Here is a 16598-nt window from a genome sequence, read left to right on the forward strand (position 1 = left end):
TGAGAACCATATCAGGCCGAACATAGAACTAGACAAACTAGACATGTAACATAGAATGCCCACTCAGATCACACCCTGACCAATCAAAACATAGAAAATACAAAGTAAACTATGGTCAGGGCGTGACAATCATGGCTCTAAAGTGCTGCAGCCGTCTTGCCACCCAAAGATGGATTTCTCCTCCATTGGTTAAATTGGGTTCATAAAATCTTGAAAAACCCCAGCGATGTGATGGTGACCACAGCTGACGTTTTATATCTCAAAATAGATAGTCTGTCCTGACGGAGGGGTTAAGAGCCATTTTGGTTTGTAGGTTCTAAAGAAGAAAGAATATGAAAGTGACAAAATCTTTCATCAGAAGAAAAGATGATTGACATTGAATGATTGACACACATAGAGGGGAGGTTATGAGAATATCCACAGAATGGTTGTCTATGGTGGATATTGTGGGGAACGATTTGAAAGCTATTGTAGGTCTAAATTCCACAAAGAGACCAGAATTGACTTTTTATGGCATAAGACATTGAGAGTATAAGTGGAGGAGAGGAAGGAAAGAGAAAGTGGCTTCGCAAAAAGAAACAACCTTTTGCATGATGCTAGAAGTTTCACTTCACTTAAAACATACGTCAAGGCACATGTCTGAATAGGGATGTCAGTGTTGCTGACTTTATTTAACCAGGTAGGCTAGTTGTAAACAAGTTCTCATTTACAATTGCGACCTGGCCAAGATAAAGCACACCAGTTTGACACATACAACAACACAGAGTTGCACATGGAATAAACAAACATACAGTAAACATACAGTCAATGATACAGTAGAAAAAAATAAAAATCTATATACAGTGAGTGCAAATGAGGTAAGATAAGGGAGGTAAGGCAATAAATAGGCCATGGTGACAAAGTAATTACAATATAGCAATTAGACACTGGAATGGTAGATGTGCAGAAAATTAATGTGCAAGTAGAGATACTGGGGTGCAAAGGAGCAAGATAAATAAATAAATACAGTATGGGGATGAGGTAGTTGGATGGGCTGTTTACAGATGGGCTATGTACAGGTGCAGTAATCTGTGAGCTGCTCTGACAGCTGGTGCTTAAAGCTAGTGAGGGAGATATGGGTCTCCAGCTTCAATGATTTTTGCAGTTCATTCCAGTCATTGGCAGCAGAGAACTGGAAGGAAAGGCGGCCAAAGGAGGAATTGGCTTTGGGGGTGACCAGTGAGATATACCTGCTGGAGTGCGTGCTATGAGGGGGTGCTGCTATGGTAACCAGTGAGCTGAGATAAGGTGGATTTGGCGACGAGTATGAAGCGATGGCCAGCCAACGAGAGCGTACAGGTCGCAGTGGTGGGTAATATATGGGGCTTTGGTGACAAAACGGATGGGACTGTGATAGACTGCATCCAATTTGTTGAGTAGAGGGTTGGAGGCTATTTTATAGATGACATCGCCGAAGTCGAGGATCGGCAGGATGGTCAGTTTACGAGGGTATGTTTGGCAGCATGAGTGAAGGATGTTTTGTTGCGAAATAGGAAGCCAATTCTAGTTGTAATTTTGGATTGGAGATGCTTAATGTGAGTCTGGAAGGAGAGTTTACAGTCTAGCCAGACACCTAGGTATTTGTAGTTGTTCACATAATCTAAGTCAGAGTAGTGATGCTGATTAGACATATTACAGCTGTATTTCTACAAGACTAACTGTACACAACAACTATGCTCTTACGTAACCAGACCTTCACCCTAGACTTAACCAATTCCTATCTCTTTACCCGAAGATAACCCTTAACCTTACTGTAAAATGTGCTGAGAGGAATAGAATATATACTTCTTAAATGATCTGATGCTCTCTAGTATCATCCAAATCAATTTTAATCAACTAACATTTTATTGGTCTCGTACACATATTTTGCCAATGTTATTACAGGTGCAGTGAAATGCTTATGTTTCTAGCTACAACAGTGCAGTAATACCTAACAATACAAAACAAATCCCAAAATTAAAAAAATGAGAGCAAGCAATGTCAGAGAACGGAATATATATATATATATATATATATATATATATATATATATATATATATATATATATATATACACACACACGTGATGGTGTATAGACAGTATGGACAGTACATTAAAAGAAAAGATGTGTACAGCAGCAGTTATATAGGATGAGCCTTGACTAGAGTACAGTATATACATACGAAGTCGGTAAAACGGTCTGTAAACATTATTAAAGTGACCAGTGTTCAATGACTATATGTACAGTGAAATCGGAAAGTATTCAGATCCACCATAGGGATGGTGCCAAGTTTCCTCCAGGGGTGATGCTTGGCATTCAGGCCAAAGAGCTAAATCATTGTTTCATCAGACCAGAGATTCTTGTTTTTCATGGTCTGAGTCCTTTAGGTGCCTTTTGGCAAACTCCAAGCGGGCTGTCATGTGCTTTTTACTGAGAAGTGGCTTCCGTCTGGCCACAACCAAAAAGGCCTGATTGGTGGGGTGCTGCAGAGATGGTTGTCCTTCTGGAAGGTTCTCCCATCTCCACAGAAGAAGTTTGAAGCTCTGTCAGAGCGACCATCGGGTTCTTGGTTACCTCCCTGACCAAGGCCCTTCTCCCCCGATTGCTCAGTTTGGCAGGGCGGCCAGCTCTAGGAAGAGTCTTGGTCGATCCAAACTTCTTCCATTTAAACTTCTTAAGAATCTGTGTTCCGTCAACCGGACAGTTGTAAATTATGCAGCACATTATATCAAGATCGCAGATTTTAGAGAAACAACAAATGTCGGTACATATATAAGTGTCTTATATCGGCTGAAATATTAAATTCTTGTTAATATAAATGCACTATCCAATTTACACTAGCTACTACTGCGAAAAAAAATGCCATGCTATTGTTTGAGGAGAGCTCCTAACAACAAAACACTTTTTTCATTTCGATAGGTTTGAGAAATTCATCTCTGAAGGTGAAATGTGTACTTACATTCTGAAATCTTGCTCTGATTTATCATCCAAAGGGTCCCAGAGATAACATGAAGTGTTGTTTTGTTAGATAAAATCCTTTTTCATATCCTAAAAAGGTCCATATAGCATGCACGATCAATTTTGTATTTCCACTCGTTCTATTTGCAAAGAAAGGAATCTGTGGAAATCTCACCCTAAACGTTGTTTCAATGAGTCAAATCACATTCGTATGTATTACGCAGAGATCGTAGAAGGTAACAAGCTTTTACTTTATCATTAAGGGTGTAGAATATCCTATTGGACATCATATTTGGTCAGAGAGCGACGCCTTCATGGCACACCGATGACACGGGCGGCCATCACTTGAACGACTATCTTTGTCAAATAAGCACCAATCGGGGTCAAACAAAGTTAGCTAGATAGCCAATGAACCATGTATATGTTGTAAAATGTAGCTAGTAACCTTGTACGACAGCATGCCTTTTCATTTTGGAAAAAATATATAATGATATTCAGAGTTATGAAGTTATGAAAACTGTTTGTTTTGCAAATGTTGAATTTATAATATGGCTAGTAATACTTGGAAAGCTAAATCAAAGTCCAAGTATCCAGATTTGATGATATTCTTGCAGAAAAATGTAAAATGAATGTGAATGTCTCCTTCACGATTTGCCCAACTGTACCTGGGGACTTCACAGTAAAAGTCTTGTAGTTCACTCATACATCAAGTTATCCATCTGAAACGTTGCACATACACTGCTGACATCTTGTGGACACTATCGGAATTGCAAACAGAGTGATGGCTCTGTGACATTTCTCTTGCATTTCGAAGATGGTGGTAGAAAAAGACTGGTTGTTTTTTTCTTTGTATTTTCATCTACCAGATCTATTAAGTTAAATTCTCCTACATTCAATTCACATTTCCACAAACTTCAAAGTGTTTTCTTTCAAATGGTACCATGACTATTAAATGCTGCAGAATTGTTTTGGTATCCTTCCCCAGAGCTGTGCCTCAACACAATCCTGTCTCGGAGCTCTACGGACAATTCCTTTGACCTCATGGCTTGATTTTTGCTCTGACATGCACTGTCATATGTGGGACCTTATATAGACAGGTGTGTGCCTTTCCAAATCATGTACAATCGATTTAACTTACCACAGGTGGACTCCAATCAAGTTGAAGACACATCTCAAGTGTCACGTTCTGACCTTAGTTCTTTTATTATGTCTTTGTTTTAGTATGGTCAGGGCGTGAGTTGGGTGGGTTGTCTATGTTAGTTTTTCTATGTTGGGTTTTGAGTTTGGCCTAGTATGGTTCTCAATCAGAGGCAGGTGTCGTTAGTTGTCTCTGATTGAGAATCATACTTAGGTAGCCTTTTTCTACCTGTGTTTGGAGGGTGTTTATTTTCTGTTCTGTGTTTTATGTATGTACAGGACTGTTTCGGTTTCATTTCGTTCTCTTTGTTGTTTTATTATTTAGTGTTCTGAGTTATAAATAAATATAATGAACACTTACCACGCTACGCATTGGTCCTTCTTACAACTCCTCCTCAGAAGAGGAGGACGAGAATCGTTACATCAAGGATGATCAATGGAAACAGGATTAACCTGAGCTCAATTTTGAGTCTCATAGCAAAGCGTCTGAATACTTACGGTATTTCAGTTTATATATATATATATATATATATATATATATATATATATATATATATAAATTAGCAAACATTTTAAAAAAAAACTGTTTTTGCTTTGTCATTATGTAGTATTGTGTGTAGATTGATGAAGACAACTTTTTATTTAATACATTTTAGAACAAGGCTGTAACATAACAAAATGTGGAAAACGTCAAGGGGTCTGAATACTTTCCGAATGCACTGTACATAGAGTAGCAGTCTCTAACTTGCAGTGTAGAGTCCATGGTGGTAGCCGGCTAGTAACAGTGACTAAGTTCAAGGCAGGGTACTGGGAGGAGGCTGGCTAATGGTGACTATTTAACAGTCTGATGGCCTGGTGCAACTGTACTGTCTCAGCCTTCTAGATGGTAGCATGGTGAACAGGCCGTGGCTCAGGTGGCTGAGGTCCTTGATCTTCTTGGCCTTCCTGTGACACTGGGTGCTGTAGATGTCCTGGAGGGCAAGCTGTGTGCCCCCTGTGATGCTTTGGACTGACCACAATTGCAGACAGTGCAATTGTCATAACAGGCAACGCAGCCCAACTGGATGCTCTTAATGGTCAACTGTAGAAATTTGTGAGGGTCTTAGGGACAAAGCAAATTTCTTCAGCCTCCTGAGGTTGAAGAGGCGCTGATGCCGAGGAACTCGAAGCTTATCACCTTCTTCACTGTGGCCCTGTCGATGTGGATGTGCTCTCTCTGCTGTCTCCTGAAGTCCACGATCAGCTCCTTTGTTTTGTTGAAGTTGAGGGATAGGTTATTTTCTTGGCACCACTCCGCCAGGGCCATCCTCCCTGTAGACTGTCTGGTGATTGCGTCATCCGTAGATCTGTTGGGGTGGTATGCAAATTGTAGTGAGTCTAGGGTATCAGGTAAGGTGGAGGTGATAATGATCCTTACCTAGCCTCTCAAAGCACTTCAAGATGGCAGCAGTGAGTGCTATGGGGAGATAGTCATTTAGTTCAGTTACCTTTGCTTTCTTCGGTACAGGAACAATGGTTGAGATCTTGAAGCAAGTGGGGATAACACACTGGGATAGGGCGAGATTGAATATCTCCATAAACATTGCAGCCAGCTGGTCTACACTTGCTCTGAGGACGCGGCTAGGAATGCAGTATGGGCCGGCAGCCCTGTGAGGGTTAACACGCTTAAATGTCTTACTTATCTCGGCCCCTGAGAACAAGAGCTCACAACCCTAGCGAGTGGCGGTGGCCTGCATCGGCAGCACGTGGCTGGTTAAATACCGCAAAGTTGGCCTGGAGCTAGAAATAGGGTGACTGTGTACACTACCTGTCAAAAGTTTTAGAACACCTTCAAGGGTCATTCAAGGGTTTTTCTTTATTTTTTGGAATCATGTAATAACCAAAAAAGTGTTAAACAAATGAATTCTCAAAGTTGCCACCCTTTGCCTTGATGACAACTTTGCACAATTTTGGCATTCTCTCAACCAGCTTCATGAGGTAGTCACCTGGAACGCATTTCAATTAACAGGTGTGCCTTCTTAAAAGTTAATTTGTGGAATTTCTTTCCTTCTTAATGCGTTTGTAACGGTTTTCTTTATGAGAAGGAGAGTCGGACCAAAATACGGCGTGTAGATTACGATCCATGTTTATTGTGACTATAGCAACACGAATCTAAATACAAACAGTGCAAAATAATAAACGTAATGAAAACCGAAACAGCCTAAACTGGTGCAAACTAACACTAAGGACAGGAACAATCACCCACAAACACACAGTGAAACCCAGGCTACCTAAATATGGTTCCCAATCAGAGACAATGACGAACACCTGCCTCTGACTGAGAACCATATCAGGCTGAACATAGAAATAGACAAACAAGACATGAAACATAGAATGCCCACTCAGATCACACCCTGACCAATCAAAACATAGAAAATACAAAGTAAACTATGGTCAGGGCGTGACAGTACCCCCCCCCCAAGGTGCGGACTACGGCCGCAAAACCTGAACCTATAGGGGAGGGTCTGGGTGGGCATCTGTCCGCGGTGGCGGCTCTGGCGCTGGACGTGGACCCCACTCCATGACAGTTTTAATCCCCCTCCTAAACGTCCCTAAATAGGTTACCCACCACAATGATAACATGGGACAGAGGGACAGCTCGGGACAGAGGTAACTCGGGACAGATGGGTAGCTCAGCACTGAGAGGAAGCTCAGCACTGAGAAGAAGCTCAGCACTGAGAGGAAGCCCAGGCAGGTAGTAGAAACTACCAGAACCTGGCTGGCTGGCGGTTTCAGCAGATCCTGGTCGACTAGCAGATCTGGAAGAATCTGGTCGACTGGCGGATCTGGGAGAATCTGGTCGACTGGCGGATCTGGGAGAGTCTGGTCGACTGGCGGATCTGGGAGAGTCTGGTCGACTGGCGGATCTGGGAGAGTCTGGTCGACTGGCAGATCTGGAAGAGTCTGGTCGACTGGCAGATCTGGAAGAGTCTGGTCGACTGGCAGATCTGGAAGAGTCTGGTCGACTGGCAGATCTGGAAGAGTCTGGTCGACTGGCAGATCTGGAAGAGTCTGGTCGACTGGCAGATCTGGAAGAGTCTGGTCGACTGGCAGATCTGGAAGAGTCTGGTCGACTGGCAGATCTGGAAGAGTCTGGTTGACTGACAGCTCTGGCTGCTCCGTGCTGACTGGCTGCTCCATGCTGACTGGCAGCTCTGGCTGCTCCATGCTGACTGGCTGCTCCATGCTGACTGGCAGCTCTGGCTGCTCCATGCTGACTGGCTGCTCTGGCTGCTCCATGCTGACTGGCTTCTCCGGCTGCTCCATGCTGACTGACTGCTCCATGCTGACTGGCGGCCCTGGCTGCTCCATGCTGACTGGCGGCCCTGGCTGCTCCATGCTGACTGGCGGCCCTGGCTGCTCCATGCTGACTGGCGGCCCTGGCTGCTCCATGCTGACTGGCAGCTCTGGCGGCTCCTTGCAGACTGGCAGCTCTGGCGGCTCCTTGCAGACTGGCAGCTCTGGCGGCTCCTTGCAGACTGGCAGCTTTGGCGGCATCCTGCAGAAAGGCAGCTCTGGCGGCTCCTTGCAGACTGGCAGCTCCTTGCAGACTGGCAGCTCCTTGCAGACTGGCAGCTCCATGCAGACTGGCAGCTCCATACAGACTGGCAGCTCCATACAGACTGACAGCTCCTTACAGACTGGCAGCTCCTTGCAAACTGGCAGCTCCTTGCAAACTGGCAGCTCCTTGCAAACTGGCAGTTCCGAACAGGCGGGAGACTCCGGCAGCGCTGTAGAGGCGGAAAGCTCTGACAGCGCTAAACAGGCGGGAGACTCCGACAGCGCTGAAGAGGAGGGAGGCTCTGGCAGCGCTGGACAGGCGAGGCGCACTGTAGGCCTGATGCGTGGTGCTGGCACTGGTGGTACTGGGCCGAGGACACGCACAGGAAGCCTGGTGCGGGGAGCTGCTACCGGAGGGCTGGGGTGTGGAGGTGGTACTGGAAAAACCGGACCGTGCAGGTGCACTGGAGCTCTTGAGCACCGAGCCTGCCCAACCTTACCTGGTTGAATGCTCACGGTCGCCCTGCCAGTGCAGCGAGGTGGAATAGCCCGCACTGGGCTATGCAGGCGAACCGGAGACACCGAGCGCAAGGCTGGTGCCATGTAAGCCGGCCCAAGGAGACGCACTGGGGACCAGCTGCGTAGAGCCGGCTTCATGGCATTAGGCTCGACGCTCAATCTAGCCCGGCCGACACGCGGAGCTGGAATATACGGCACCGGGCTATGCACCCGCACTGGAGACACCGTGCGCACCACTGCATAACACGGTGCCTGTCCGGTCTCTCTAGCCCCCCGGTAAGCACAGGGAGTCTGCCCAGGTCTCCTACCTGGCGTAGCCATACTCCCTGTTAGCCCCCCCCCAAGAAATTTTTGGGGCTGCCTCTCAGGCTTCCATCCGCTACGTCGTGCTGCCTCCTCATATCTGCGCCTCTCCGCTTTCGCCGCCTCCAGTTCTTCTTTGGGGCGGCGATATTCTCCTGGCTGAGCCTCTTCCTTCTAATTCGTCCTCCCATGTCCATACCTCCTCTTTGGGCTGCTCCTGTTGCCTCTTTGGGCGGCTACACTCCCCTGGTTTAGCCCAGGGTCCTCTCCCGTCGAGGATTTCCTCCCATGTCCAGAAATCCTTATTGCGCGTCTCCTCGCGCTGCTCCTGCCTGTTGACACGCTGCTTGGTCCTTTTGTGGTGGGTGATTCTGTAACGGTTTTCTTTATGAGAAGGAGAGTCGGACCAAAATGCGGCGTGTAGATTACGATCCATGTTTATTGTGACTATAGCAACACGAATCTAAATACAAACAGTGCAAAATAATAAACGTAATGAAAACCGAAACAGCCTAAACTGGTGCAAACTAACACTAAGGACAGGAACAATCACCCACAAACACACAGTGAAACCCAGGCTACCTAAATATGGTTCCCAATCAGAGACAATGACGAACACCTGCCTCTGACTGAGAACCATATCAGGCTGAACATAGAAATAGACAAACAAGACATGAAACATAGAATGCCCACTCAGATCACACCCTGACCAATCAAAACATAGAAAATACAAAGTAAACTATGGTCAGGGCGTGACAGCGTTTGATTAACCATGGTCGAATTTCTGCAAAGAAACCACTACTAAAGTACACCAATAAGAAGAAGAGACTTGCTTATGCCAAGAAATATGAGCAATGGACATTAGACCAGTGAAAATGTGTCCTTTGGTCTGGAGTCCAAATTGGAGATTTTTGGTTCCAACTGCCTGTCTTTGTGAGATGCGTTGTGGGTGAACGGATGATCTCCGTATGTGAATTTCCCACCGTAAAGCATGGAGGAGGAGGTGTTATGGTGTGGGAGTGCTTTGCTGGTGACACTATCTGTAATTTATTTAGAATTCTAGCCACACTTAACCGGCATGGCTACCACAGCATTCTGCAGCGATACGCCATCCCATCTGGTTTGGGATTAGTGGGACTATCATTTGTTTTTCAACAGAACAATGACCCAACACACCTCCAGGCTGTGTAATCGGTATTTTACCAAGAAGGAGAGTGATGGAGTGCTGCATCAGATGTCCTGGCATCCACAATCCCCTGACCTCAACCCAATTGAGATGGTTTGAGATGATTCAGACCGCAGAGTGAAGGAAAAGTATCCAACAAGTGCTTAGCATATGTGGGAACTCCTTCAAGACTGTTGGAAAAGCATTCCAGGTGAAGCTGGTTGAGAGAATGCCAAGAGTGTGCAAAGCTGTCATCAAGGCAAAGGGTGGCTATTTGAAGAATCTCAAATATAAAATATATTTTGATTTGTTTTAACACTTTTTTGGTTACTGCATGAATCCATATGCACTTTTTAATGTCTTCACTATTATTCTACAATGTAGACAATAATAAAAATAAAGAAAAACCCTTGAATGAGTAGTTGTTCTAAAACCTTTGTCTGTATGTTGACACCATCCTGTGACAAAGTCATGCTGACCTTCATGTTCCTGTTCTAGCTGCAGCACAGTATGTGTAAGGATGCCAAGGCTGCAACAGCCAGTAGGTTAATGACCTGAGGGATGCCCTTCTGAAATCCCTGATCTGGGACAGGAATAAAACCTAGGAGTCTATAGGCTCAGATCCAGACCCAGGCCCAGGTCCAACTCTCAGTCAGTCACCAGCCATTACACACAGAGTCTGTATGCATCCAAAATGGCACCCTATTCCCTACAGAGTGCACTACTTTTGACCAGAGTGCTATGGTGCAGTATTATGTTTGCACTATTTTACCAGGAAAGTTGACTGAGAACACATTCTAATTTACAGCAACAACCTGGGGAATAGTTACAGGGGAGAGGAGGGGGGATGAATGAGCCAATTGTAAACTGGGGATGATTAGATGACCATGATGGTATGAGGGCCAGATTAGGAATTTAGCCAGGACAACCACCCCTACTTCTACAATAAGTGCCATGGTATCTTTAGTGACCACAGAGAGTCAGGACACTCATTTAACATCCCATCTGAAAGACAGCACCCTACACAGGGCAATGTCCCCCAATCACTGCCATGGGGCATTGGGATATTATTATTTATTTTTTTGACCTGAGGAAAGAGTACCTCCTACTGGCCCTCCAACACCACTTCCAGCAGCATCTGGTCTCCCATCTAGGAACCAACCAGGACCAACCCTGCTTAGCTTCAGAAGCAAGCCAGCAGTGGGATGCATGGTAGCATGTTTCTACTATGCAGGGGTTAGGGTGCCATTTGGGACTCAGAGACCTCCAACCAGGCAGGCTTGTCAACTCAATGCCATACATAACCCTGCTTCCTTCCCCTCAACAATTTTCAAACATTCTCTCTCCAAGATTCTTTGAACTTGGTTGCTTACGTAAATACTTCTTTAGTCACATACAGTGTAAAATAACTAATCTTTAATGTCTATTGTTTCCAGACAAAGCCTATTACGATGAGAGCGTGTTTGGTTGAGGGAAATATATTTACAGTTATGTCAATGGCCAGGTCCCAACCACAGCGAGATGTAACCTTGCTCTCTGACTGACTAATACAAGCAACACTGATAGCCTGGTCTGACATCTGTTTGTGCTGTCTTGCCAACTTGTATGGTCATTGGCAGGAGTTGGCAAGACAACACAAACAGATCTGGGACCAGGCTAGAGTTCTGACAGTTGGCTGTCAAAACTTCTCTCTTCATTCACCATCTCTTTCCTCCAAGCCTCAGCAAAGAATATAACAATTTATTTATAGAATGTCTGCAGAGTTCCTAGTTCATATGGGATATCACTTAAAGATTACACAATAGACCAAGCATTCCAAATTCCCGTAATTCCCATTACGCTATCAGCAGCAGACTTTTTTTCTGGCTTCTTCTTCAGAAAAGAATGTCTTCTAACTGTGTGTCTGATTGTTCATTCAGATTCCCAGTCGGGGTTTTCTGTGTGGGGGGGCTGATAGAAATCTACACAACCATATGGTCCAGAACTAATTAACTAACTCAACCAAAGCTGGGAAAATTGATGGCGACTGTGAAGTTAAAAAGCAGCCAACTTCCATTGACGGTGACTGTTAAGTGTTTCATTTCCATCCCCTCCTAGTCAGAGATCTGCTCTTTGGATGTGAAACGACTTCTGAAGAGTGTGTGGAGAGGGGGAGGAGGAGGCATCTGAGTGGCGGGGGCAAAAGCCAAAGCAGCCATTGTTGTCAGAAAGGAGACTTGAACACTGAGGCAGCCTATCAGGACGCCCGGCCATTGGTCCTCTTCAAAGGTCTTTGCTTCCTGGGTTCACGGCTGATTATGTGAAGGGAGACTGTGGAGTGTGTGTGTTTGTGTGTGAGTGTGTGTGTTTGGAGTCTGATTGTGAAGGGAAACTGTGGAGTCTGTCTATAAGACACAGTAAAGCCTTTGTACCACTGGAAGACCAGGACTAACAGCTCAGATAGGAATCAGGCTAATTGGTTCTATACGCTGTGGGCCAGTTTCCCGGCCAAGCTCAGTTGAGAATCTCCATTAAAAGGGCATCTTAGTCTTGGACAAGCTTAATCTGTGCCCGGTAAACCGGCTATGTGTGTTTTCGGGCTCAGCAGTGTGAGTCACAGCCATGAGAGAGACAGCCAGCTACGGAAACATTAATTTACTCCTTTAACACAGATGGGGAGTTAATCCATGCTCTGACAGCGTTCATAGAAGTCATCTGGAGTCCTTCTCACTCTCGCTCTCACGATGATCCACTTCCTACTATATTGCTGAGGGAGGTGATAAGGAAGGAGGATAGTGGGTGACGTAATGGTGATGTCATAATTAACCAGAGAGGCTGTATAATCATCCCAGTCACCAGGGGAGTGTGACATATTGATCAGAGACTTGGTGATTCCCATGGCTCAATCTATTCTTGGTTGAAGCAGGGTTTGATTCCTGCATAGGCCATTTAGGCTACACTGAATATACAGTATATAGTGCTATAAGTGTTAACTACAAGTGTCTTTGGATAATGGCATCTGCTGATGGCATTTTAAATTGGACCATATTTAATCAAATTCAGAATTAAAGAAATCTGATTCCTATGTTCAACCATTAAGGTCTATACATCACAACATTTCTGTGCATTTCTGCCTATAAATGGCTGGGATCAAACATAGCTTGCTCCTTTTTAGCACTGAGAGAAAATAGAACTGAAATCCCACTGACAAAACTTCCTGTAGAGTTCTGAGCCTTATTATCTGAGTGATAAAACGCCCCAGAACGTGTGAAATTTACGTATAAAGCTGGATTTGGGTGCCTCTTTACGTGTCATCATCAGCGCTTCTTAGCACAAATTGAAAAAATGAGACAGATATAAATAACCAGGAAGGGCCTCACAGTGTAAAGTAGGGGTCACACCAAGGAGGACAGAGGAGGAGGATGGTTCTTTGTTCATGGGGAGTCTGTCCCCGCGGCATAGGGAGTAGGATTGGGGTGGGTGGGTAGAGAATAGTGAGCAATTGTCAGCAGTATAATTGGGGGGGTTCGGAGGAGTAGTCATTCTACTGTACCCACCAGGCTGTCGACGGCTCCCAGCTTGTGATTGGTGTTGTACAGAGAGTCGTCAACTGTGTGGTTATGTAGCGTATGGTAATGTAGTGGTAATGTAGCGAAGTGATAATGTACAGCAAACTTAGAGGTTATGTATTGAGTCTGTAGTGCTACCCACCAGATTGTCGACCCCTCCCAGGGTGTGATTGGCATTGTACAAGGAGTATGTCAGCTGGTAAACCCCGTCGTTGGTCTCGCTGTTGCCATAGAAACCCACTCCCACCGCAGCACTGCACAGAGCGAGAGAGACAGGAAGGAAGATGCAGGTTAGCGTTTCTGATAAATTAATCAGTATAAGACAACATATACAACATACAGTACTTAGTACCAACGACTGATCCAATAAATAATTGATCTTCGTTTAAAGGAGGTTGTTTTGCCACAATTATAAACTGTTATATACTATTCCGTCATTGCCTTTTGCAGCTCCCAGGGTGAGAGTTGTCAAAAGTTATGGTGCGCTGTCATGACTACAACCCCTAAAATGGCAACATGAAAGCTTGAGCTTCGTTGCACATCCCCACCTTGAGGGTATCGTGCAAGCTAGAAGAATACTGTATGTTAGTTTGGTTGATGATTGTGAAAAGGTTTGTGTGCGAACCACCATTCTTCGGTTTATTCAGTCTAAAATGTTTAGTAGATCAAATAGATAAGTGCACATTAACTAAAATGTGACAAAGACATAAAACCTCACAGCAAATTAAGAAACACAAAGCACAGTTAAGAGATTCACGTGAGTCATATTGGTTGTGTCCCAAATGACACCCTATTCCCTATGTAGTGAGATACTTTTCACCAGGGCCCATAGGATTCTGGTCAAATGTAGTGCACTATGCAAGGGATTGGGTGCCATTTGGGATCGCAGACACTGTTATGGAGGCTGAGGTTAATGTTGCTTCCCTGGATTTATTCCTCTATTTCTTAAAAAAAATCAAATTACCCCCTTTTCTCCCCAATTTCGTGGTATCCAATTGTTAGTAGTTACTATCTTGTCTCATCGCTAAAACTCCCGCACGGGCTCGAGAAAGACGAAGGTCGAAAGCCATGCGTCCTCCGAAACACAACCCAACCAAGCCGCACTGCTTCTTTAACACAGCGCGCATCCAACCCGGAAGCCAGCCGCACCAATGTGTCAGAGGAAACACCGTGCACCTGGCGACCTGGTTAGCGTGCACTGCGCCCGGCCCGCCACAGGAGTCGCTGGTGCGCGATGAGACAAGGATATCCCTACCGGCCAAACCCTCCCTAACCCGGATGACGCTAGGCCAATTGTGCATCGCCCCACAGACCTCCCGGTCGCGGCCGGCTGCGACAGAGCCTGGGCGCAAACCCAGAGTCTCTGGTGGCACAGCTAGCACTGCAATGCAGTGCCCTAGACCACTGCGCCACCCGGGAGGCCCTTATTCCTCTATTTCAACAGTGTGCGGGTCTCCATCTCTTCCCTGGTCAGTAATAATAGGAACGTGCTGAACATAGACAGAAAAACAACTGGACAGTCACACAACATTCATCCAGTCACTGAGAATTTTCCTGTAGTCCACTGTCATACAGAAAAACAGAACTATGCACTATCATAATAAATGGTTCTGTATTACTCCAGGCAACCTTAGATTACTAAGCATTACTAACATGCACACAGGCAAGCATATACACATATTTTAGCAGTAGGCTGAAATTCAGTTCTCTCCGAAAAATGTCCTGTTTCTCATCCCCTCTTTGAGTTTGTGTGTTATGGACATCAGAATCAAATCAAATTGTATTTTTATTTATTTTGTGACAGTACTCTGACAGTACTCAGTACTCTCAGTAACACAAGCAGTGGTCCCCCTATCATAGTATCTCTACTAATACTTTATCTTCACACTACTGTGCCTATCCCTCCCCTTCCCACTCTACCACATTAGCACAACTACTGTGGAGATAATCCTCTCTCAGTATCTCTTGAGTATTGGAACCTCACACTTTATACAGCCTACCCTTGCAGTATATTAAAACACCCACTTCCTCCTGTTATGTCTGGTCCAGTAAAGTGATGCCAGATGAGGACCACAGGTCAGTCCCAGTGGGCATAACTTAGTATAGGCTCTGAGGGAAACCTCCACATTCATAACAGTGTCTATCACTGGACGTGTCCCAAATGGGGCCCTATATACACTGAGCGTACAAACATTAGGAATACCTGCTCATTCCATGACATAGACTGACCAGGTGAATCCAGGTGAAAGCTATGATCCCTTATTGATGTCACTTGTTAAGTCCACTTCAATCAGTGTAGATGAAGGGGAGGAGACAGGTTAAAGAAGGATTTTTAAGACTTGAGACAATCGAGACATGGATTGTGTCGGTATTGCCATTCAGAGGGTGAATGGGCAAGACAAAATATTTAAGTGCCTTTGAACGGGGTATGGTAGTAGGTGCCAGGCTCACTGGTTTGAGTGTGTCAAGAACTGCAACGCTGCTGGGTATTTCAAACTCAACAGTTTCCTGTGTGTATCAAGAATGGTCAACCACCCAAAGGACATCTAGTCAACAGGAGGCCAGTGGGCGAAAACGGGTAACTGATGAAAAAGGACAAAGGAAGCTGACACGAATTATGGAGAGCAACAGACGGGCTACAGTTAGTCAACTGACAGTCCAGTACAACATTGGTACCCAAAGACCCATAAAAGAATACACAACTCGACGTACCTTGATACGAATGGGGTGTGGCAGCCAACAAACTTACAGAGTTCCACTTCTTTCAGCAAAATACTAGAAACTGCGGTTGCAGTGGGCTAAGGAACGAAAACACTGGACACTAGAGAATTGGAAAAACATTGCCTGGTCTGATGAATCCCAGTTCCTGCCGTTTCACACTGATGGCAGGACTAGGGTATGGAGAAAGCCACATGAGTACATGGATCCATCATGCCACATGGCAACATTGTAGGCTGGTGATGGTGTGGGTGTATTTTCATTGCACACATTGGGCCCCTTGATAAAATGGAGCAACTTTGAATGCCACAGGATATCTGAACATCATTGCCAATCAGGTGCATCCCTTCGTGGCAGCAGTGTATCCATCTGCAAATGTATGGAACGAGCAATTCGGAGTAGAGATCCACTACCAGTCAACTTGACACAACTGTGGGAAGCATTGGAGTCAATATCGGCCAATATCTCGAAAAAAAATCCCAGACATTCCCCGACGAATTGAGGCTGTTTTAAGGGCAAAAGGGGGTGCAACTCAATATTAGGAATGTGTTCCTAATGTTTTGTACACTCAGTGTACGTAGTGCACGACATAGAGAATAGGTTGCCATTTGGGACACATTATGTGACTCTAAGGAGAAGCTTCCTCTGTCTCCCATTGCGTTGAGAAATGGTTTATGAACTGATATGCAA

General features: G+C 45.1%; 1 protein-coding gene across 3 annotated transcripts in view; it reads right to left on the bottom strand.

Annotated features, from left to right (window-relative positions):
- ttyh2 (tweety family member 2) overlaps positions 1-16598 on the bottom strand; it is a 122975-nt gene that overhangs the window by 41945 nt on the left and 64432 nt on the right. For all 3 annotated transcript variants that reach the window (XM_021576244.3, XM_021576242.3, XM_090212860.1), the window contains exon 3: positions 13333-13444. In XM_021576244.3, coding sequence (XP_021431919.2) covers positions 13333-13444 — 112 coding nt within the window. The remainder of the gene's footprint in view (positions 1-13332; positions 13445-16598) is intronic.

This window comes from Oncorhynchus mykiss, chromosome 20 (genome assembly GCF_057628025.1).
Source record: "Oncorhynchus mykiss isolate SJ-2025 chromosome 20, ASM5762802v1, whole genome shotgun sequence".
NCBI classification, from domain to species: Eukaryota; Metazoa; Chordata; class Actinopteri; order Salmoniformes; family Salmonidae; genus Oncorhynchus; species Oncorhynchus mykiss.